At 45.5% G+C, this 17,507-nt stretch overlaps 2 protein-coding genes across 10 annotated transcripts in view; one reads left to right on the top strand and one right to left on the bottom strand.

Annotated features, from left to right (window-relative positions):
* The window catches only part of TBCD (tubulin folding cofactor D), a 382,417-nt gene that overhangs the window by 102,257 nt on the left and 262,653 nt on the right, over positions 1-17,507 (top strand). Inside the window, exons 34-40 of one of the 2 annotated variants that reach the window (XM_053960715.1) lie at positions 3,333-3,454; positions 4,310-4,387; positions 9,955-10,044; positions 10,419-10,506; positions 12,434-12,543; positions 14,906-14,990; positions 16,350-16,701. In XM_053960715.1, the coding sequence (XP_053816690.1) occupies positions 3,333-3,454; positions 4,310-4,387; positions 9,955-10,044; positions 10,419-10,506; positions 12,434-12,543; positions 14,906-14,990; positions 16,350-16,361 (585 nt within the window). In that variant the 3' untranslated portion in view covers positions 16,362-16,701. Of the gene's footprint in view, positions 1-3,332; positions 3,455-4,309; positions 4,388-9,954; positions 10,045-10,418; positions 10,507-12,433; positions 12,544-14,905; positions 14,991-16,349; positions 16,702-17,507 lie in introns of those variants that run through there. The other variant, XM_053960716.1, reaches the window with a different exon arrangement.
* B3GNTL1 (UDP-GlcNAc:betaGal beta-1,3-N-acetylglucosaminyltransferase like 1) overlaps positions 13,420-17,507 on the bottom strand; it is a 106,187-nt gene continuing 102,099 nt past the window's right edge. For 6 of the 8 annotated variants that reach the window (XM_053960719.1, XM_053960722.1, XM_053960723.1 and 3 more), the window contains one exon: positions 13,420-15,276. The gene's annotated coding sequence lies outside the window, so the exon portion shown is untranslated. The remainder of the gene's footprint in view (positions 15,277-17,507) is intronic. The other 2 variants (XM_053960720.1, XM_053960721.1) reach the window with 2 other exon arrangements.

Below are 17,507 nucleotides of genomic sequence, written 5' to 3'. Positions count from 1 at the left end.
CCAAAATCCTCTTTTCTTGGTTGAGAGTTCTTGAGCAAAATACACTTGAGAATAATTCCAGGCATTTTTTTCTTAGAGAGAAAAATAGTGTGAATTACGATATTCCTGCTTCATGTAAGGTATCACTGCTGCAAAGTACAAACCAGAGCCCGTGGATGTGGATCAGTGTCTCAGTCACTGATGGGTAGCTGAGATTTTGGGTGTAACAGATGCTCTCTTACAAACTGGATGCTTCAGCTAATTCTTTTTGACCATATCAGTCCTCAAAACTGGTTTTATAAGTGCTGTAGCTCTCTTTTGCAAAGCTGACTGGGAGCAGTTCTGTGTAGAAACCACTCCAGGCACCTGCCCAGAGCTGCACTTGCTCCTCCTCGTGCCCTGGCTCTGGAGGTAGAACCTTCAGGACTTGAGTTCTCTTGATGCCTTGTGCAGGCTGACCCAGAGCAGAGGCTGGACAGAGCTAAAGAATGAAGCAGGGATTTATTCAAAGGATCTCCTCCATGGATCCACCTGGGGCAGCACCAGAGCCCAGCCAGGGCTGCACCCAAGATGAACCAAAATGGTCCCAAAATGGACACGAGGTCTCTCACTGTGATCAGTTCTGCTCCATTTGCACCTTGCAGTTCATTGTCCAATTCCAGATCCAGCCCATGCAGTCCCATCCTGCTTGTTTTTCTCTCTCCAGCCCACGTTGTTTGTGCTCTTGGGCCTGAGATTTGGATCATTTGTCCTTGGTCCCCAGCTGGAGCAGGAATTGTTTTGTCTCCCTGCTCTGTGCAGAGAGCTCACCATCCCATAATATGAAGCTCAGACCCACACACTAAAGCAGCACAGAATGTGAAAAATACAAAAGCTAAACTCTGAGGCATCACTGCCATCAGGTGCAGGGTGCCTTTGAGCTCTGTTCTCTGCACTGTGCACCTCCTGTCCCTGCAGGATCTGCTCTTGCCTTCAGTGTTGGGGCAGTCACGCCTTGGCAAACCCTGGTTTTGCTGTTTCATAGGAACAAGGTCATTCTCAGGCCTCCTCTTAAATCTGTATCCAAAGTTGTCCCAGTTCCAGCCCATTAACCTCCTAATTTCCTTTCCCAGTCCTTGTGGAACCCCAGGGAAATGTAAATGTCACACGTTTGATGTAGTGTGAATTTGTGTTCTGCATAGATGAGGAAGACATTTGGAAATATTCTTCTCTGCAAATACTCAGGAGCAGTTAAGATTACTGCTCAGACACTGAGGCTGGAACAAAAGGAGCTCACCTGAGGAGGAAATAAGGGTTTAACCTGTTCATGTCATGTTGTTATGCTGCAGTTTCTGCCAGTATTGGGAAAATGCCCCATTTTTCAATCTCCCAAGCAGTTACAGGATGGTTTATCCACACCTGTACTTTTGTATTGTTTAATTACTCGTGCTGTCCTCATTCTCCAGTGTTTCTGATGTCCTGCTGCTCTGCCTTGGTTTGGCACAGCTCTGGAGCACCCCACCTAGAGCTGTGCTTCTTGCCCTTTACTTTCATGCACTTTCTTGCCTTTTCAAGTCATTTGGATCTGCAGGGAAAGCACTGAGTCATTCAACTTCCTTAAAAAAAATTGCTGCAAGATCTCTGAGGCAGTTTAAGAGACAAAAGAAATAGGAGAGAAAATGACACCACCTAATTTTTTTTTTCTGAGATGGGATTTCCTCTGCCTGTTGTTGATCTCTGCTCTTGGAAGGTGTAATGACAAAATATTTCTTATTTGTTTATAATAGTCTTAATTGCACAGATTGTTTTAAAGGATATTATATAATAATTAAGCAGGTTTTGAATTTTCAGGAAATCTCTCTTACAGTTGTATATCCTGTGAAGATCTTTCAGTCAGGACCCAGTTTATACTGGGCACACTGGGACACACCAGTGCTGCTTTTGGAGTGTGAAAGAACCACACTGGGTTCAGTTCAGTGTAGCTGCCTTGTACAGATTTTACTGAATAACTGAATAATTTCTCCAAATTCCTTGACCTTTTTAAAGAAAGATTTCTGCTCCTGCATTGCCCAGGATGTTTCAGTACAGAACAAAGTGTTAAGGTCGCAGACTCTGCTGCTTCCAGGATTGCTGGGCTGTGCTGTTTGCAGGCTAAAGCTTTGGGAAAAGAGCTCAGAGTTTTGAGCCAAGGCTAAATTGTTTCTTGTTTGGGTACTGATGCACCCATAAATGTTACTGATAGGAGCTTTGTTAGATAAAATGTTTAAATAGAGATTCCTCTCATTTGCTTTTGGGAAGACACTTGTGACGTTTCTCATCCTCATCCGATATTTTATTTTCTTTCCTCGATGAAATGGTCAGGCCTCTGAGGACAAGGGGATTCCCACAGAGGCTGTGCCTGCTGCCCTCCCACAGCAGGTCTGGCAGGGAGCAGCTGGCCTGGAAAGCACCGTGGCTCCTGGAGATCACGGAATCAGGGAGTGGTTTGGGCTGGAAGGGACCTTAAAACTCATCCTGTTCCACCCCCTTCCACTGTCCCAGGCTGCTCCAAGCCCTGTCCAACCTGGCCTTGGACACTCCAGGGATCCAGGGGCAGCCACAACTTCTGCCTACCTGTGCCAGGGCCTCCCTACCCTCACAGGGAAGAATTTCTTCCCAGTATCCCATCCAGACTGTGGGGAGCTGGTGAGTGATGCTGCAGCCTGTGATGGTTCGTGGCCAGTGTGAGCCCAGGGGCTGTGTCCAGCTGAGCCTTGAGCAGCAGCACTGACCCCTCCTCTGCCATCTTGCTAAGCTGGCTGAGGAGCTTAATGCAGTTAAACCAGCAGTCAGTATTTCTTTCTGAGCTCTGTGTGATTTTTAACCTGATTTTGCTGGTGGTTTGGTGGTTTGTCTGCATGGTCCAGTTCCATCAGCTGTTTAATAAATACTGCTTGGTGAAGTCCTGGTGTGCTCCTTCACCTTCAGAGTCATAACAGTTATTATCTAAGTGAGGCAGGATAGTCATAGTGGTTGAAGGATGTTTTATTTTGAGAGAAAGAAAACAATGAGCCTTTAATGTGGTCTTTTGTGAAAGAGTGGCCAACTTAAGTTTGCCAAGGAAAAGTTTGCCAGCTTAAAAAGGAAAAAAACCCAAAAGTTTGCCAGATTAAAAAGGAAAAAAAAAAACCCTAGCTTTCCTTGAAAATGGGTTAGTGCAGGTAAAGCAGCCGTGGTCCTGTTGGGTGCTGGTGCTGATGTGTGCCCGTGGCTGCTGCTGGAGGGGTGCTCCCAGTGCAGCTGTGCTCAGCTGGGAGGGCAGGGCAGTCCTGTAGCCCCTGTTTGTGTGCCAGTGGCTTTTGCCTGTCCTTCACTGCAGCTTCCTTCTGTTGCAGCTCAGATACTCTGCCCAGAGCCTGTTTGACTACATGAAGAAGATCCAGAGTGACCCCAGTGCTTTGGGGAGTTTTTGTGAGACGCTGCTGAAGGTCTTTGAGGACAACCTGCGGAATGACCGGTAATTGGCTTTTTTCCCTTTAACCCTTTTTCCCTTCCCTTTTTTCCCTTCCCTTTTGGAAGTCAGATGTGTGGCACATCCAGTGAATGCCCAAAGCTCATGCATTTGCTTTAATAGAGCTGTTTGGTGCAGCAGGACCTGTGGTAAAATATGTAACCAAGGAGTGATGGCAAAATATTTTGCATGTTCAAGGTTTTAAATCATAGAATGGTTTGTGTTGCAGGAGACTCAAAACTCATCCCATTCCAGTCCTCTGTCAAGGGCAGGGACACCTTCCACTATCCCAGGTTGCTCCAAGCCCCATCCAATGTGGCCTTGGCCACATCCAGGGGCAGCCACAGCTTCTCTGGGCACCCTGTGCCAGGGCCTCCCCATCCTCACAGGGAAGAATTTCTTCCCAATATCCCATCCAAACCTGCTTTTTTTCAGCTTTTCCCCCTTGCTCTGTAACTGTTGTATTTTTATTTTGTTTCTTGTCTCACATGTTGAAAACATGGCCAAGGTTATTCCAGCTGACACGTGTTGGTTCATTTGGTGCTGTAACTTCTGATACAGTCTGTGGAATGCATTGTTCATATTCTAGAAAACAAATTAATGCTTTCTAATACTGTCAATTGTGTTTTCAGGACCCTGCAAATGTAAAGAAGGGGTGTTGTTAATTAGGTTTTTTCCTTTTGGCTGGGAGGGAATGTCCCCATTCAGCCAACACACACAAGGTACTGAGCAGCCCTCCTCTGTGTAATTTACCTGTGTGTAGGTATGTAGGAAGTGTCCTTCTTTGTTTCTGATTAAAAATAGTATATATCTGTATGCCAGGAAGTGTATTTACCTTGTTGAATCATTTTCTTTCCTCAGGGTGTCTGTGCCTCTGCTGACAATGCTGGACCAGATGCTGGCAAATGGCTGTTTTGATATGTTCACTGAGCAGGAGAAGTGAGTTGCTGGGAGTCTCTTTGGTTTATTTCCCACTGTGCAAACAGGGCTCTTCAGTCTTGCCCTGGCTGCTGCTCTGGGGGGTGCACAGGGCTCCAAGTGTGAGTCCATATTGCAATGCTTTAACTTTCCTCAAGTGGGACAAACAGCCTTGAAAGGCTGAATTGACAGAATTTCAAAATTTTGAAAAAAAATCTGGCTGAATTGACAAAATCCTTGACTCTATTGTCTGTGTAGAAGTTTGTTACTTATTCCTTGTTTGACAGCCAGACATTAATCAAATGCAATTTGCATGTTTCACCTGGCATTCTTGGACCAGTATCAGACCCATTCTTTCCTTTTCCAGCTTCCTAAATCCCTGCTGCTTGGAGCACATTCCTTGCTGTGCTGGGAGCCTTGAGCACTGGCAGTGTCCCTGTGTGGTGCTGCAGAACCCTCTGTGCCTTTGAGCTATGGCTCCCCCAGTCCCACTGCTTTGGTTAATGTGAATATTTCCAAAGGTGTTAATTAACATTCTAATAATAATAAAAAAGGCACGTCCCAGCTCTTGCACCCTGAGCTCAGTCTTGTGGAAAGTGTTCAGTTTAAGAACAGATGAACATGAGTGAAATATTGCAATGTGAAATCATGGGGTTTTGCAGATGTTCCAGAAAAGAATGATTTGAATTTCAGTAATATTAAAATGTGTTCCACAAGCTCTCCCAGGCAGCATCTTGGCACATCTGCAGGTATTTACAGAATTGTGCAACGTAGATCCTGCAAGCACAGATACTGGATTGGGAACTTGTTGATTCAAGAACAGCTCACAGCAGATAAATCTGAAAAGCCTTCATCATTCTGAAAGTTTTGATTGAGCCCACTCTTGTCTTGAAGTGTGCTTTTAGATAATATTTCTGAAATTGCACTTGGCAGTCCCTGTTTGAATGAGAATTTAAAGTGAGTCAAAGACAGATGGAGTGAATATTACTTGTTCAGTTTGATAATCGTGCCAGTGATCTGAGGCTTCCACACAGGCTCCAGTCATCCCTGCTGGGGAAGGTGAGAGATTATGGGTGGAAATTCCAGTCAAAGTCTTGTCTCCCAGGTCACTGAACAGAAACCAAGTGGTAGCAGCAATGCCTTTGCTGTGTGAGTGACTCAGACTCAACCCTGTGGTGCCATTGTGGTGCTTTCTGTAAAAGACCTGAAATAAAATCCAGGGCTATTATGGGGGGAAAGATTTTGAAGCTGATCCAGATGTATTTGCCTCCAGTTTGATGATGAAACCAAAAAAGAAAATGAATAATGAGGCAGCCAAGTGAATCATGCTGATGTCAAGGGAGTGAAATGCTGGCCTGGAGTGCAGAACTTGTTACCATACAGAGCCCAGGAAGGGCAGAGCAGTGGGGAGGTGGAAGGCAGGTAAAAAATGGAGAGTTTAGTTCCTGCTTGTGTCAGATTTGGGAATGTAGGTGCCTCCTGGTGCAGAGCTGGCCATGGGTGAGTTACTGTGGTACTTCACAGGGAACCAAGTGAATCCCAGGGCTCTGCCATGCTCTGTGTGTGGATCAACACATGATGGATGAGCCCAAAATTCCCTTTCATGCCATGTTTGCATTTTGTTACTCTGCTAAGTCCTTTGGGTGGATTAGGGATGGATCCACTGATGCTGCTCCAAGGCCTGCCTGCCCCTGCTGTTGGATGTCACCTGCTCCTTTTTGAACAGAACAGTCTGACTTTGGGTCTGGTCTCTGGAATGAAACCATTTCCATTTCCAGAGCAGCCCCCATAAAAATGTGTAAGAACATCACAGGGTGGGTGGGAAAATGGAGACACTGTTTGGTGGCATGGAAAGGCCACATGTGCCTGCAGTGTCAGGTGGTTTTATGTAGAGTGTTCCTGAAATACAAGTTGAGATACATGAGATACATGCTTGTATTTTCCTTGGGATGTTCAGCTCCCATTTCATTTCCTTCCCTCGTTATTTTTTTTACCACGTTGGGCTGAATGGAGTTTTAGCAAGGGAATTGGCATGCAGGATGTCTGGCATCACAGTTATACCCAAACAGGCAACTGTTGCATTGTAAAAAAGTGTTTGCAAATGCATTTTGAAGTTTGAAATGGAAACTGTGTGCTCTCCCACACATTTGTTTTCTAATAAAACATCCACAGTCCAGAATGAGTAATATCCAACAGTGCTTCATTTTACCAGGATTAGGAGCAGGGTCAGTTGGACCCTCGTGAGTGCTCCAGTTAAAACCAGTTGCCACAGGGTGTCACTCCTGCCTTGCACAGGTGGAACCCACCAGGCATTTTCCTGCCTTTTCACACCCTGCAGCTTGTACAGTTTAGAATATAAAGCTCAACAATTCTGCTGTGGTTCTGCAGCTGAATCTCAGTGTTGGGGAAGCTCTGTGTGGTTGGTGTGTGATCCCTGTGCAAAAGGACAAGTGAGCCCTGGTGTTCCTGCTCCTCTCTCGTGGTTTGGGTGCTCGTGCTCAAGGGAGGTGGATTTACGTTGTGTGGAAGTGGCCAGCAGGGATGGGGAGTGTGGGGTCAATGCCTGTCCTGTGGGGCTGGAAATGAATCAGCTTCAGTGTCACCAGGGTCATCAAAAGGCTTCCAGAACTGCCTCCTCTCTTGTGCTTGGCTTAGGGGAAAGAGCAGCTGTTAGGCATATTCCAGGCTGTTATTTCCTACCTGTCCTGAGGTGACATAAACCTGCTTGTCCAGCAGCAGAGGCTTCCCCCACCTCGTGCTGACAGGAGTGGTTTGTGTCACTACACGATGAGTGGCACTGGAGAGCTGCTCTGGGTGAAAAGGGCCCTTCTCCCACTCAGCTTGAGGGGTTCCCTCAGCCCCACAGGTTGTGCCAAAATAGGGAGGGAAGGGAGGGAAGTGGCTTTCTCCTGGCAGCAGGGCAGGTGGGTGCTGGGCTGAAGTGCTGGGGATGCTGCAGCATCACTGACTGCTGCTCCCACCAAGCAGGGCAGCAGAGCCCTCAGCTCGTGCTCACCCAGCCCAAACCCTGCTGATTCCAGCCCAGAGCAGTTTGAGCTGCTCCTGTGGCAGTGCAGGGAGTCTGTGGGCTGGGGGCTGCTGGAGGCAGCGGGCACACCTCGGAGCAGAGCTCTCAGACATGCACACTGGGCTGCTGGGACCTCACCGGGGGCTGCCCTGAAAGCACAGAGCAGCCTGGCTGGTGGGGGGACCCTCGAGGACAGGGAGGACACAGGAGAGTGACCCGAGGCCACTGGCACAGCTGGCATTGGAGTGTCCTGGTCACAGCTCCTGTGGCTGCAGTGGCTGAGGGATCCCCAGTGCTGCTGGGCTGCCCAGAGCCCTGGGGATTGCTGGCTCCTCAGAAGTGTGGTAAGATGGGAATAATACTCAGGGCCACGAAAACAGAACAGCCTTGGGATGTTGTGCTCTCTGGGGTAGTCAGTGGCTTTCTCTCTCTTACATGTATGTAGTTTACACATTCAACAGAAGCACCCTTGTGTTCTCTCTGTTTTTTTCTGGTGATCGTGCAGTGCTTTAAGGCAGTCTGTGTCCCCATTGATCTCCAGCTGATAATTTCCATGTATCCATGCTCCCGTGGATTGTTTTTTAAGCAGTTTTACTGCTCTTGCATGAACAGCTGTGCAGCAGAGAGCTGGCAGGGGCTGGTGGCAGTTCCACCCTGGCAGTGGCACTGCTGAGACCCAGCTCACCTGGAGGAGGGACACCAGCACCTCTGGCAGTGCCACGTGTCCCCAGGTCACAGAATGCAGGGAGAGCTTTCTTTCCCCAGTGCTGATGCTGTTCCTGCTGGCACAGTGCCCACACAGGAGAAGGAATTTTCTCAATTTCCTTTACAGAGGCCAAGCTATTTGAGTCACTTGAGATCACACACAGGTTAAGTTTGGTTATTGCAAATGTAGAATTGGCAACCAACAGAAAGGAAAGTGCATCTGTTTTAAACACAAAATGCTGCTGGTGAGGTTCCATGTTTTAAATTTGTTCCAGATGCTCTTGTTCCAATTGGGCTCTTTGTTGCTCCCCTTCTCAGGGATGTCCCTGTTGTTCAACCAGTTTAAATCTCACCTAATTCACTGTATTCTGTGCTGAGAGCCAGGCCTGCACTGCAGGGATTGTAATTAGCTGTCTACACAGGGTCTTTGTGTAATTGGGGTGGGAGGAGGAGAAATTCCACCAAGGTAAGACAAAATACACCTCAGCATTCAGAGAGCTTTTCCCTCACCAACCCAGACAAATCCATGCCTGTAGACACACACAGACTCATTCATGCAGATGTCTGTTGTTCCCACCATGTGTAGAATTCTTTACCTCAGTTTACCATGGTTGGTTGTTCAGGTTTTTTTAAACAGGTCACTATTTGCCAGTACGTGCCAGGATTTTGTGACAAATTTTTTAAAAGTCATTAAAAACCACTAAGTCTTGTCTGGAAAACTCTGCAGAACAAGGCACATTACCTTAACAAAACATCTTGGCATTGCTATAAACATCTTTGTTTTAAATGTTCCACCCTTCAACAGATGACAGTACCCAGCTTTCTTCAGTAGTTTTTATCCACAGCTCTGAATTGTGGTAGCAGAAAATGAATGTTACTATTTTTGCTTTCTGCTTTCCATACACGTTGAAGTGAGGTTTCCAAAATACACAGCCTAGAAGTTACTGTGCTCACTAGGCAAATATGAAATAGTTTCTTTTGCATCTATGGCACTTCAGCCTTGAGTGTGGCAAGTAAAAGATTAAATAATTTGAACTGAAATAAAAGCATTAGTCCCTCTTTCCTTCTCTTTAATAGATCCTTGGAATAACTAACAGTACTTGTGTTTGTACGAGGGTCTGGGAAAGAGCTGTGAGAATCACGTTTCCCAGACTGTGTGGAAAAAGAAAAGAATTTGCTAAATATATTTAAAGATGGCTTCATGGCCTGTACACGTAATAGAACTGTGAGCCCTGTGTTTAATTACGTTGTCTGGAATCTCTGAAGGAATTTGGGCTGTGAAATGGTGGAGTACTTAAGAACAACACTCATCCCCTTGTATGTAAGGTTTGGTTGGAGACCTTAGGGAATGACCATGATGATACACAGACTGTTATTTGGTTATATATAATAATGTTATTTGGTTATATATTTGGATAATATAATTTAATAGGATATATAAATTATAGGATAATATCATTTATAATATAATGGCCAACTGTTACTTGGCTATAGGATGATGTAATTCCTGACATAGTATTTCTGATCATTCCACACTGCTTAAACACAAGCCATGGAAAGCCAGTTATCCTGCATGGACTGAACCTGTTTGGCTAATAGGAGTTCACTCCTCAGCACACAGATCATAGCAATGTAAATAATTAATAATAATAATTTCTTCCCTCTCTTGTTAAAAAACAAAAGGCCCAGGAACGTGGTGGCCAAACTCCTCTGAGCTGCTGGGGGGAAGCACAAACCACCCTGCAGTGTGTCTTGCCTTGCCTGGGGATGTTAGTTTGGCATCCTGACAATAATGAAATGCCTTTGAAACTCTGCTGAAACCTACTGCTCATCTCTTTTTCTTGCCCATTTTCAGCCATCCCTTCCCAGTGAAGCTGTTCACCCTCTGTAAAGAAGAGATCAAAAGGTCCAAGGACATCCGGAAGCTTCGCTCCAGCATAGGAGTGTGAGTTAATGAAATCAATCTTTTCTCCCAGAAAGTGAAGAGTGTTTAACCTGCCACATGTAACAGTTAGGTCTGCTTCTTGTGGAATTTAAATGGAAAGGTGATTGAAGGTTGTGAGAGTCTCATAGGTCTGAATGGTTGAGGTGAAACATATGATGTGATAAAGATGAACAAGATTTAAAATTTTTATAGTACTAAAGATGCTTGCAGGGAACAATTTGCTTTTTTTTTTTAGAGAAAGAAAAGAAAAGGGAATTATTTGCTTTTTCTTTTTCCCCTCCCTGCCTTTTTCCCAATATCCATCTTCATCCTAGTTCCCAAAACTTACTTGTGCAGTTATAACACAAGATCTGGTTTTTTCTGATATTTTCTAGATTTTGTGGCCTGATTCAATTTCAAGGAGACATGAGAGAGAAAGTTTTCTTCCAGTTGTTTCTCCTCCTTTGCCATCCCTTCCCTATAGTAAGTACTGAAGACTTTGCACATTATCAGCCCTATTCTTTACAGTCCTTTACAAATGAAAACTAATTTGAAGTGTATGAAGGCAGCATTGTCTTTAGCAGGTATTCATGTGTAGAGCAGGCTTTATTTCTCAGGGATCTGCTCTCTGCAGTGCTGCCCCTGACACAGCTGCTGGCTGTGCCATGTACCTGGCTGTGCCACATGTGCTGCCCTTCCACCTCCTGGCCTTACTGGTTAAACTGGGAGCAATGCAGGTGCCTCAGCCATTTGTTTCTGGGAATTTAGGGCTGAAAGCTCCAACCAGAGAAGTTACTCTCAGTTCTGTGACATTTCTGAGAGTAGCAACACTGGAGTAGGGTTGGTTCAAGTAAAATAAACATTTTTTGTCAGGTGTGGCAAAAGCTGGTGCAGTGCAGGAAGGTTTAGCAGACTTTTTACCTTTTTCCTGTAGCTAACAGGACACAAAAATCTGAGTATGTACACGACATAATATATAATATTATTTTAGTCCTTTAAAATTTGTGTTGACTTGGAAAGCTTGGAGTTAGGTTTTTTTCCTTGCCCAAACCTGGGAGCCCTGACTCTGCAAAGTTTGGTACTTCAGGTTTCTATTCCATTTCCACGTTGTGTGTACTTGCTCCATGAGGAATCCTTTGCAGGAGGGACACAGGATAAGAGATGGAGAGAGATCATTTCAGTTCTGTGGTTTATTGTTTTTTTACATCACAAATGTGATTCGTTTTTCCAGATGGATCAATTTGATTTGGGTCCAGAAATAACCTTGTAATTCCTTTGCCTTCCTTTGGCAGAGTTGGGCCAGTCTCACATGTTTGAATTCCTTCCCTGTGAGGGACAGAGGTGTGACCTTCCAAATGGGAAATACTGCACTGAGGGTGGGAGCAGGAATTCCATGTGCTGCTGAAATTCCCTGAGGTGCAGACATGAGGTCCCTTCCTGCAGAAAATCCCTGTCAGAGGCAGGAGTGGACTCGTGCCCACCGTGACATGAACAGCAGCCAGTGTGAGGGACCAGCACCAGCACTGGGCTCTTCCCTGTGGATCAGAGCATCCAGAGGAGGCCACGAGGGTGGGAAGGGCCTTGAGGGGACCTGTGTGAGGAGCAGCTGAGGGCACTTGGTGTGTTCAGCTGGAGGAGACTGAGTGGGGTTGTTCAGCCTGGAGAAAAGGAGACTCAGGGGTGACCTTATCACTCTCTGCAGCTCCCTGAAAGGTGGCTGTGCTCAGCTGGGGTTGGGCTCTTTCTCCAGGCAGCACTGACAGAACCAGAGGTCACAGTCTCAAGCTGCACCAAGGGAAATACAGGTTGGATATCAGGAAAAAGTTTTTTACAGAAAGGTGATAAAGTTCTGGAATGGCTGCCCGGGGAGGTGGTGCAGTCACCATCCCTGGGTGTGTTTAACACAGACTGGATGTGGCACTGGGTGCCAGGGTTTAGTTGAGGTGTTGGGGCTGGGTTGGACTCGATGGTCTTGAAGGTCTCTTCCAAGTCAGTGATTCTGTGAAAGTCTGTGAGACCTCACTGCAGCTGCAACTTCCTCATGAGAGGAAGAGGAGCAGCAGAGGAAGGGCAGACACTGATCTCTGCTCTGTGCTGACCAGTGACAGGACTTGGGGAATGGCCTGAAATTGAGTCAGGGAAAGTTTAGGTTGGATTTCAGGAAAAGGTTCCTCCCCTAGAGGGTGGTGGGGCTCCCCAGGGAATGGGCAAGCTTTGGACAGCGCTGTCAGGGATGCACAGGGATGGTGTGACTCCTGGTCCTGTGCAGGGCCAGGGGCTGGCCTGGGTGGTCCCAGGGGCTGGCCTGGGTGGTCCCAGGGGCTGGCCTGGGTGGTCCCTGTGGGTCCCTTGCCCCTCAGCAGCCCGTGTGTTTCTGGCCTGGCTGCTCGCTGCCGCTGCCCTCCCGCAGATCCGGAAGACGACGGCCAGCCAGGTGTACGAGATGCTGCTCACCTACAGCGACGTGCTGGACCCTGCCATCATGGACCAGGCCATGGCCATCCTCAGTGACACCAACTGGTGCGTGCAGTGCTGCCCCAAAACAACCCCTGTGCCCTGGAGTGACCAAAATTCAGTGTCTCTGGAAGCTGGGAGGGGGGAAGCTGTAAGAAGTGATAGCTTAGGTTCAGCTCTTTATTGCTTCCACTGCTGCAAGGAATTCCTCTGGTCTAAAGAGCTCTCCAGGATACTGGCCCACTGGAAGGGGGTGTATAAAATCACCATTAGATAAAGTAAAATAGCCATATTTTTCTAACAACATAAAAAGGGAGGAAATCTTGGAAGTTTTCCATGAAGCAGAGACTGGGCTGTGCAAACAGTCAAACTTCCACTGCACAGACAGTTTCTTGGCATTTATGAGCACTGGCAGGATTTGGGGAAAGGAAGGATCTCTGCAAGCTGGAAAACAACAGAATTAGCAGAACAGCTCAAATCTCCCATGAAATGTAATTACTCAACATGTTACAAGCCTTGTATTCAAGCAAAGATTTGGAATTGGAGCAGTTTAGATGTTTCCCAGGCATAGGATGGCATGAATTAAACCACCACTTCATACAATATAATTTTTTTTTTTTAACCTACTTTTACCTTCTGGCAGGGGCAAGGGAAGAGGGTCCTGCTCTTCATGAGCATGATCCAGTGACTTTTAGAGCAAAGGAATCATTCCATGAGCACCTTTGCAGTGGCAGGAGCAGGGAACCAGCATTTTGGCACTGGATTTTCCCCTTTCTACAAATTCTAGCATTGGGCATTATTACCTGGGCAGGTTTGAGAAAATACAGAATTTTAAGATTATAATTAGTTTCTTAGTTTTGCTGCCTTGTTAACATTTTTCCTTGTCACAGACCTGGGCCACGGGGCTGCTGCCCCAAACAGCAGTCACAGAGAACAGACAAATATAGAAAAATATATAATTTATTTAGTCATTATATTAAATGGCTTTTTGTCTTCATTGACATTTCACAGAAATAAATTTATCCCAGACAAACTCAAAGAACTAATACACCTTAAGGCTGACAGAGTTGCAGATTGCATGTTACATTGTTTGACTTTTATGTAGTTTCCAGTTTATTCTGTGCTTGAGCTTAAAGAACTTTATATTTGTGAAAAGAAAGCTGAGTTTATCATTAGGAGGGCTGGCTGCTGCTCTTTTTCTGAATTTTTCAGTGCAAAACTGGAAGAAGAGTCTCAGGTTTGAAGGAGTGGTTGCCAGCAGTTCTGCCTGTGGTTCCAATTCCTTGTTGAACTGCACGTGGAAGTTCAGGATTGTGTTGGGTGTGACTCAGAGCTCCATTAGGAAACCTGCAGTTAAGAGCAGGCTCGCTCAGGAATTGCACAAGGGGTTTGTTAGCTGACACTGCAGGATGAGCTGAGTGCTGTCACCAAGGCATGGTGACAGGGCCAACACTCACAGTGGTACAGGAAAAGCAGTGGCAGTTCAGCTCTGCTCATAAACAACTGGGTTCCTAAATCAAAGCAAAACACTTCCCCAGGAAAACACTCCAGAAAAATGAATATTCTGTTTTCACCCTGTCATTTTTAGGGTGTGCCTGGCTTATTCTGGCTTGGAGCAAGCCCTGAGTGCCCTGCTGCACTCTGGCCATTGCTCTGAGATGAAAGGCTAAGAGCTCATTTACTCAAAACTTAATTGTTTTACCTTGGTAGATTTGAGCTGTTTACAGAAAAAGAGATTTGAATTTGTTGCTGAGTGTCACAGTGAGCTGCTTGTTTTCCTCAAGCTCTCCCAGTGCTAAAATAATCAATGTAAATTCTGAATTACCCTAAGTATTAGGAAGCCAAATGAGAATTTGAAGGAATATGGTAATGACTGGGTTGCACATATTTTCCTTGTTGGGACTCCAGACAATTTATCAAATAATTGTGTCATGCAGAGTTTAAACAAATTACTCTATAAATAATACACTTTGTTTAGGCACAGGAAAGTTTCCAGTAGTAAATAAGACAAATTGTCCAAGGTGTGAAAAAAAAAAGGTTCAAGTCATTTCTGACTCACCCTTTCTTGCTTTTTCTTTATAGAGGGGATGGGAGAGTCTTCTCCAAATCCACTGACTTTAGAGAATAAATTAAATGAAGTTCTAATCAAAAGAGTTGTACAAATAAGTGGGTTTTTTAATATAAAACTCTATGAAAGACTAGTCTTGGACATTTTATTAGCCACTGGTTGCCTGTGGCAGATCTGACGTGTATTTGTGGTTTATCTGACTTAGGGTCCATTAATCTTCAAATGTGACACAGCAAAAAAACTCCTGCCATTTGAAACGTGCATGGAAGGACACATCCATTGACACAGGGGTGATGGGGATCACTGAGGGAGTTTTATGGGTGTGTGTGAATTAACTGGAAACAACCTCTGCTCTCCCAGGGAAGCAGAGCTGCCCGTGGTGAGGGAGAGACGAAACTGCCTCTGCGACCTGATGAAAGTGCCCAGACCCCAGCTGGTGCCCAAGGTGAGGTGGGAATGTGCTCCAGGGGCTGCTTTGTTCATGGGGGTGTCCCTGAGGATGTTCCCAGCCAGCTGCAGAACACGTGGGATGGCTGGAGCTGCTGCCTGAGGCCCTTCCAGCCCCATTCCAGAGAGCATTCCAGGCTGGCAGCGCCACATTCCAGACACAGATGTGCAGCCACTGCTCCTCTGCCCTTCCTGGGGAAGGGGAAAAGACAGGAACTTCTCAATTTCAACAGCAAGATGATGACATGGGGTGGTGTGCAGCCCACAGCATTGCAGCACTGCCTCTGTGGATGAACAGCATACAAAACCATGTATATGTATAAATATATATAATGTATATTTTTAGATAGTTTGGACATGCCCACCCAACTCAGTATTTCAGAAGCAGAGAACTTTCTGCTTTGGTAGGGGTTCTAGAAGAGGTTTTTAGTGTTTTAAAGAATATGTGTCACTGTGTATGTATAAATATTTATCTTTCTTTAAAGGCTCATACTTAAGACACTATGAATACCCTTCAAAGACCTCCTGCTGCCTCATAACAGTGTCTTCACTTATTTTCCAGTTTTTACCATCTGCTTTTAGTACAATTTTAAGAAACCTCAGCTAACATTTTTATAATTCTGAAAGAAAAGAGTCTGAACCTCTGCCCAGACAAGGAATTGTCCTTAGAACAAAAACTGAGTGTTGCTTTTAAAAGTTTTCTAATCAAGTAATAGAAAGGTTATGCTCAAAATAAGAGATCTTACAAGAAAAACTCTCTGATCTCAAAAAACTCTTTTCTTTTAATCCTTAATTATTGAAGGCTGAGAGAAAACTGATACTTTAGGAGAGAACTGTCTCTAGGAAAAACAAAATAATAAGAAATATCCAAACACACATCCAGGTGTCTCCGACAGAGCTGGTACAGGTGGGATCTGGATGTTTTGTGCTCAGTTTGGAACTTTACCCCTTGCTCCCCTGAACATAAGCAAACAGTCAGTGTAACTCTCAGCACAGAGCTGAGCCTGCAGCTCAGGGTGCCACTGAGGAGGAGGGGCTGCCCCAGCTGTCCCCATGTCCCCAGTGCTGCTCCCAGCAGTGGGAGAAGCCAGAGAGGAGGCCAAGCATGGCAGGATAAAAAGGAGAATGAAATTGGCTTCAGCTGAAATCAATACTTCTTTAAATTTTGTACAAATAAAACTTTGCTGGAGGGTGGTTCAAAAGTTCGTGGTGTTAAAAGGACTAAATATTACAGCTTTGTATTTTCTTTTCTGTCCAGGTTAGTTAATTACAGGGCTGGGACAGTGCCAGGACAGCAGTGCCACAGGACAGTGCTGCCTGCTGCATGTGACCTGTCCTTTTCCTTTCTCCCTGGCAGAGTTCAGCATGAGGAGGAGCAGGCCCTGGCTGCTGGGCTGTCCTGGAGCTCGTGGTGCCTGAGCTGCCAGGATGGGAGGAGGCTGAGCTGTGGCATCCTGACACGCTGGATCTCAGCAGAGCTGAGCACTGCACTGCTGGACAGGAGAGGCAGAGCCTGTCTGAAAGCACACGTGTGCCACAGGAAGACAAGCAAAATTCCTTGTTTTCAGTTTTTAATGTTGCTGTCTGGCAGGTTCTTGTCATGCTCTGTCACACTGACCTGTCTGGTTTGGTGTCAGTGGTTTGTATTTCCCTGACTGAACGGAGCCTGTGCTTGTACACACACCAAGAATTAAACCTGACCTGCTGCACTGGTCTCTTCAGGATTTATTTTTCAGAGGTGAGAATGGCAACAGTCAGTGATACTGAAATCATCCCCAAGCACCAAGTGTCAGTCCTAAAAATAACACTTGAAAAATCTGTCATTCCTGTGTCATAGTCAAACAAAAACATCCAGGTTTCACTTCAGCTGATGGCAAAGCCTCTCTTAACAGCTCTTTATGTAACTAATTCAGACAAATTGTTTTTGTGGTAAACTCAGTTTTGACAAAGGTGAGTCAGTTCTTCAAGCAGCTGCCAGGAATCCAGCTCATTTCTTACCCCCTACAAAATGAAATCACTCTGAAATTGATCTTTAGTGAGATCAATGTGATGGGGAGGTCAAATGCACAGGCCACATCATATTGTAATTACACTGTTATTTTATGGCTGTAATTAAATCCCACTGTCCCAACACTTGAACAGTGGCTGTGTGTGTATATAGACACATCTCTAGGAAGGAAAGGAAGGAAAAATTCAGGCAGAGAAGCTAAAACCAAACCAGCTTCTCTGTGAAGTAAATGCTGCAAACTGCAGGTGTTCACTTCCAACCTGGCTGGCTCAGACTCTGTTTGGTTTTGAAGAAAGTAACTATAAATGAGATTATTCAATACTTCTTAAGGATTCCTGCAAGCTGGACTGGCAGCTGGAAGTAGTGGAGCTCAGGTTCTTCACAATTTACCAGTTGATCACAATTTACCAGTCAAACTGAGCGATGTGCAACAGTAAAACTAGTGATGCACACAGTAAAAAAAAAAATAGTAATAACTAGTGAAATGTAATGCACACAGCATTACCC

The sequence above is a fragment of the Vidua chalybeata genome, chromosome 19, assembly GCF_026979565.1.
Source record: "Vidua chalybeata isolate OUT-0048 chromosome 19, bVidCha1 merged haplotype, whole genome shotgun sequence".
NCBI lineage: Eukaryota > Metazoa > Chordata > Aves > Passeriformes > Viduidae > Vidua > Vidua chalybeata.
Note: the sequence above shows the minus strand (reverse complement) of the source record. Positions and strands in the feature narration are given on the sequence as shown.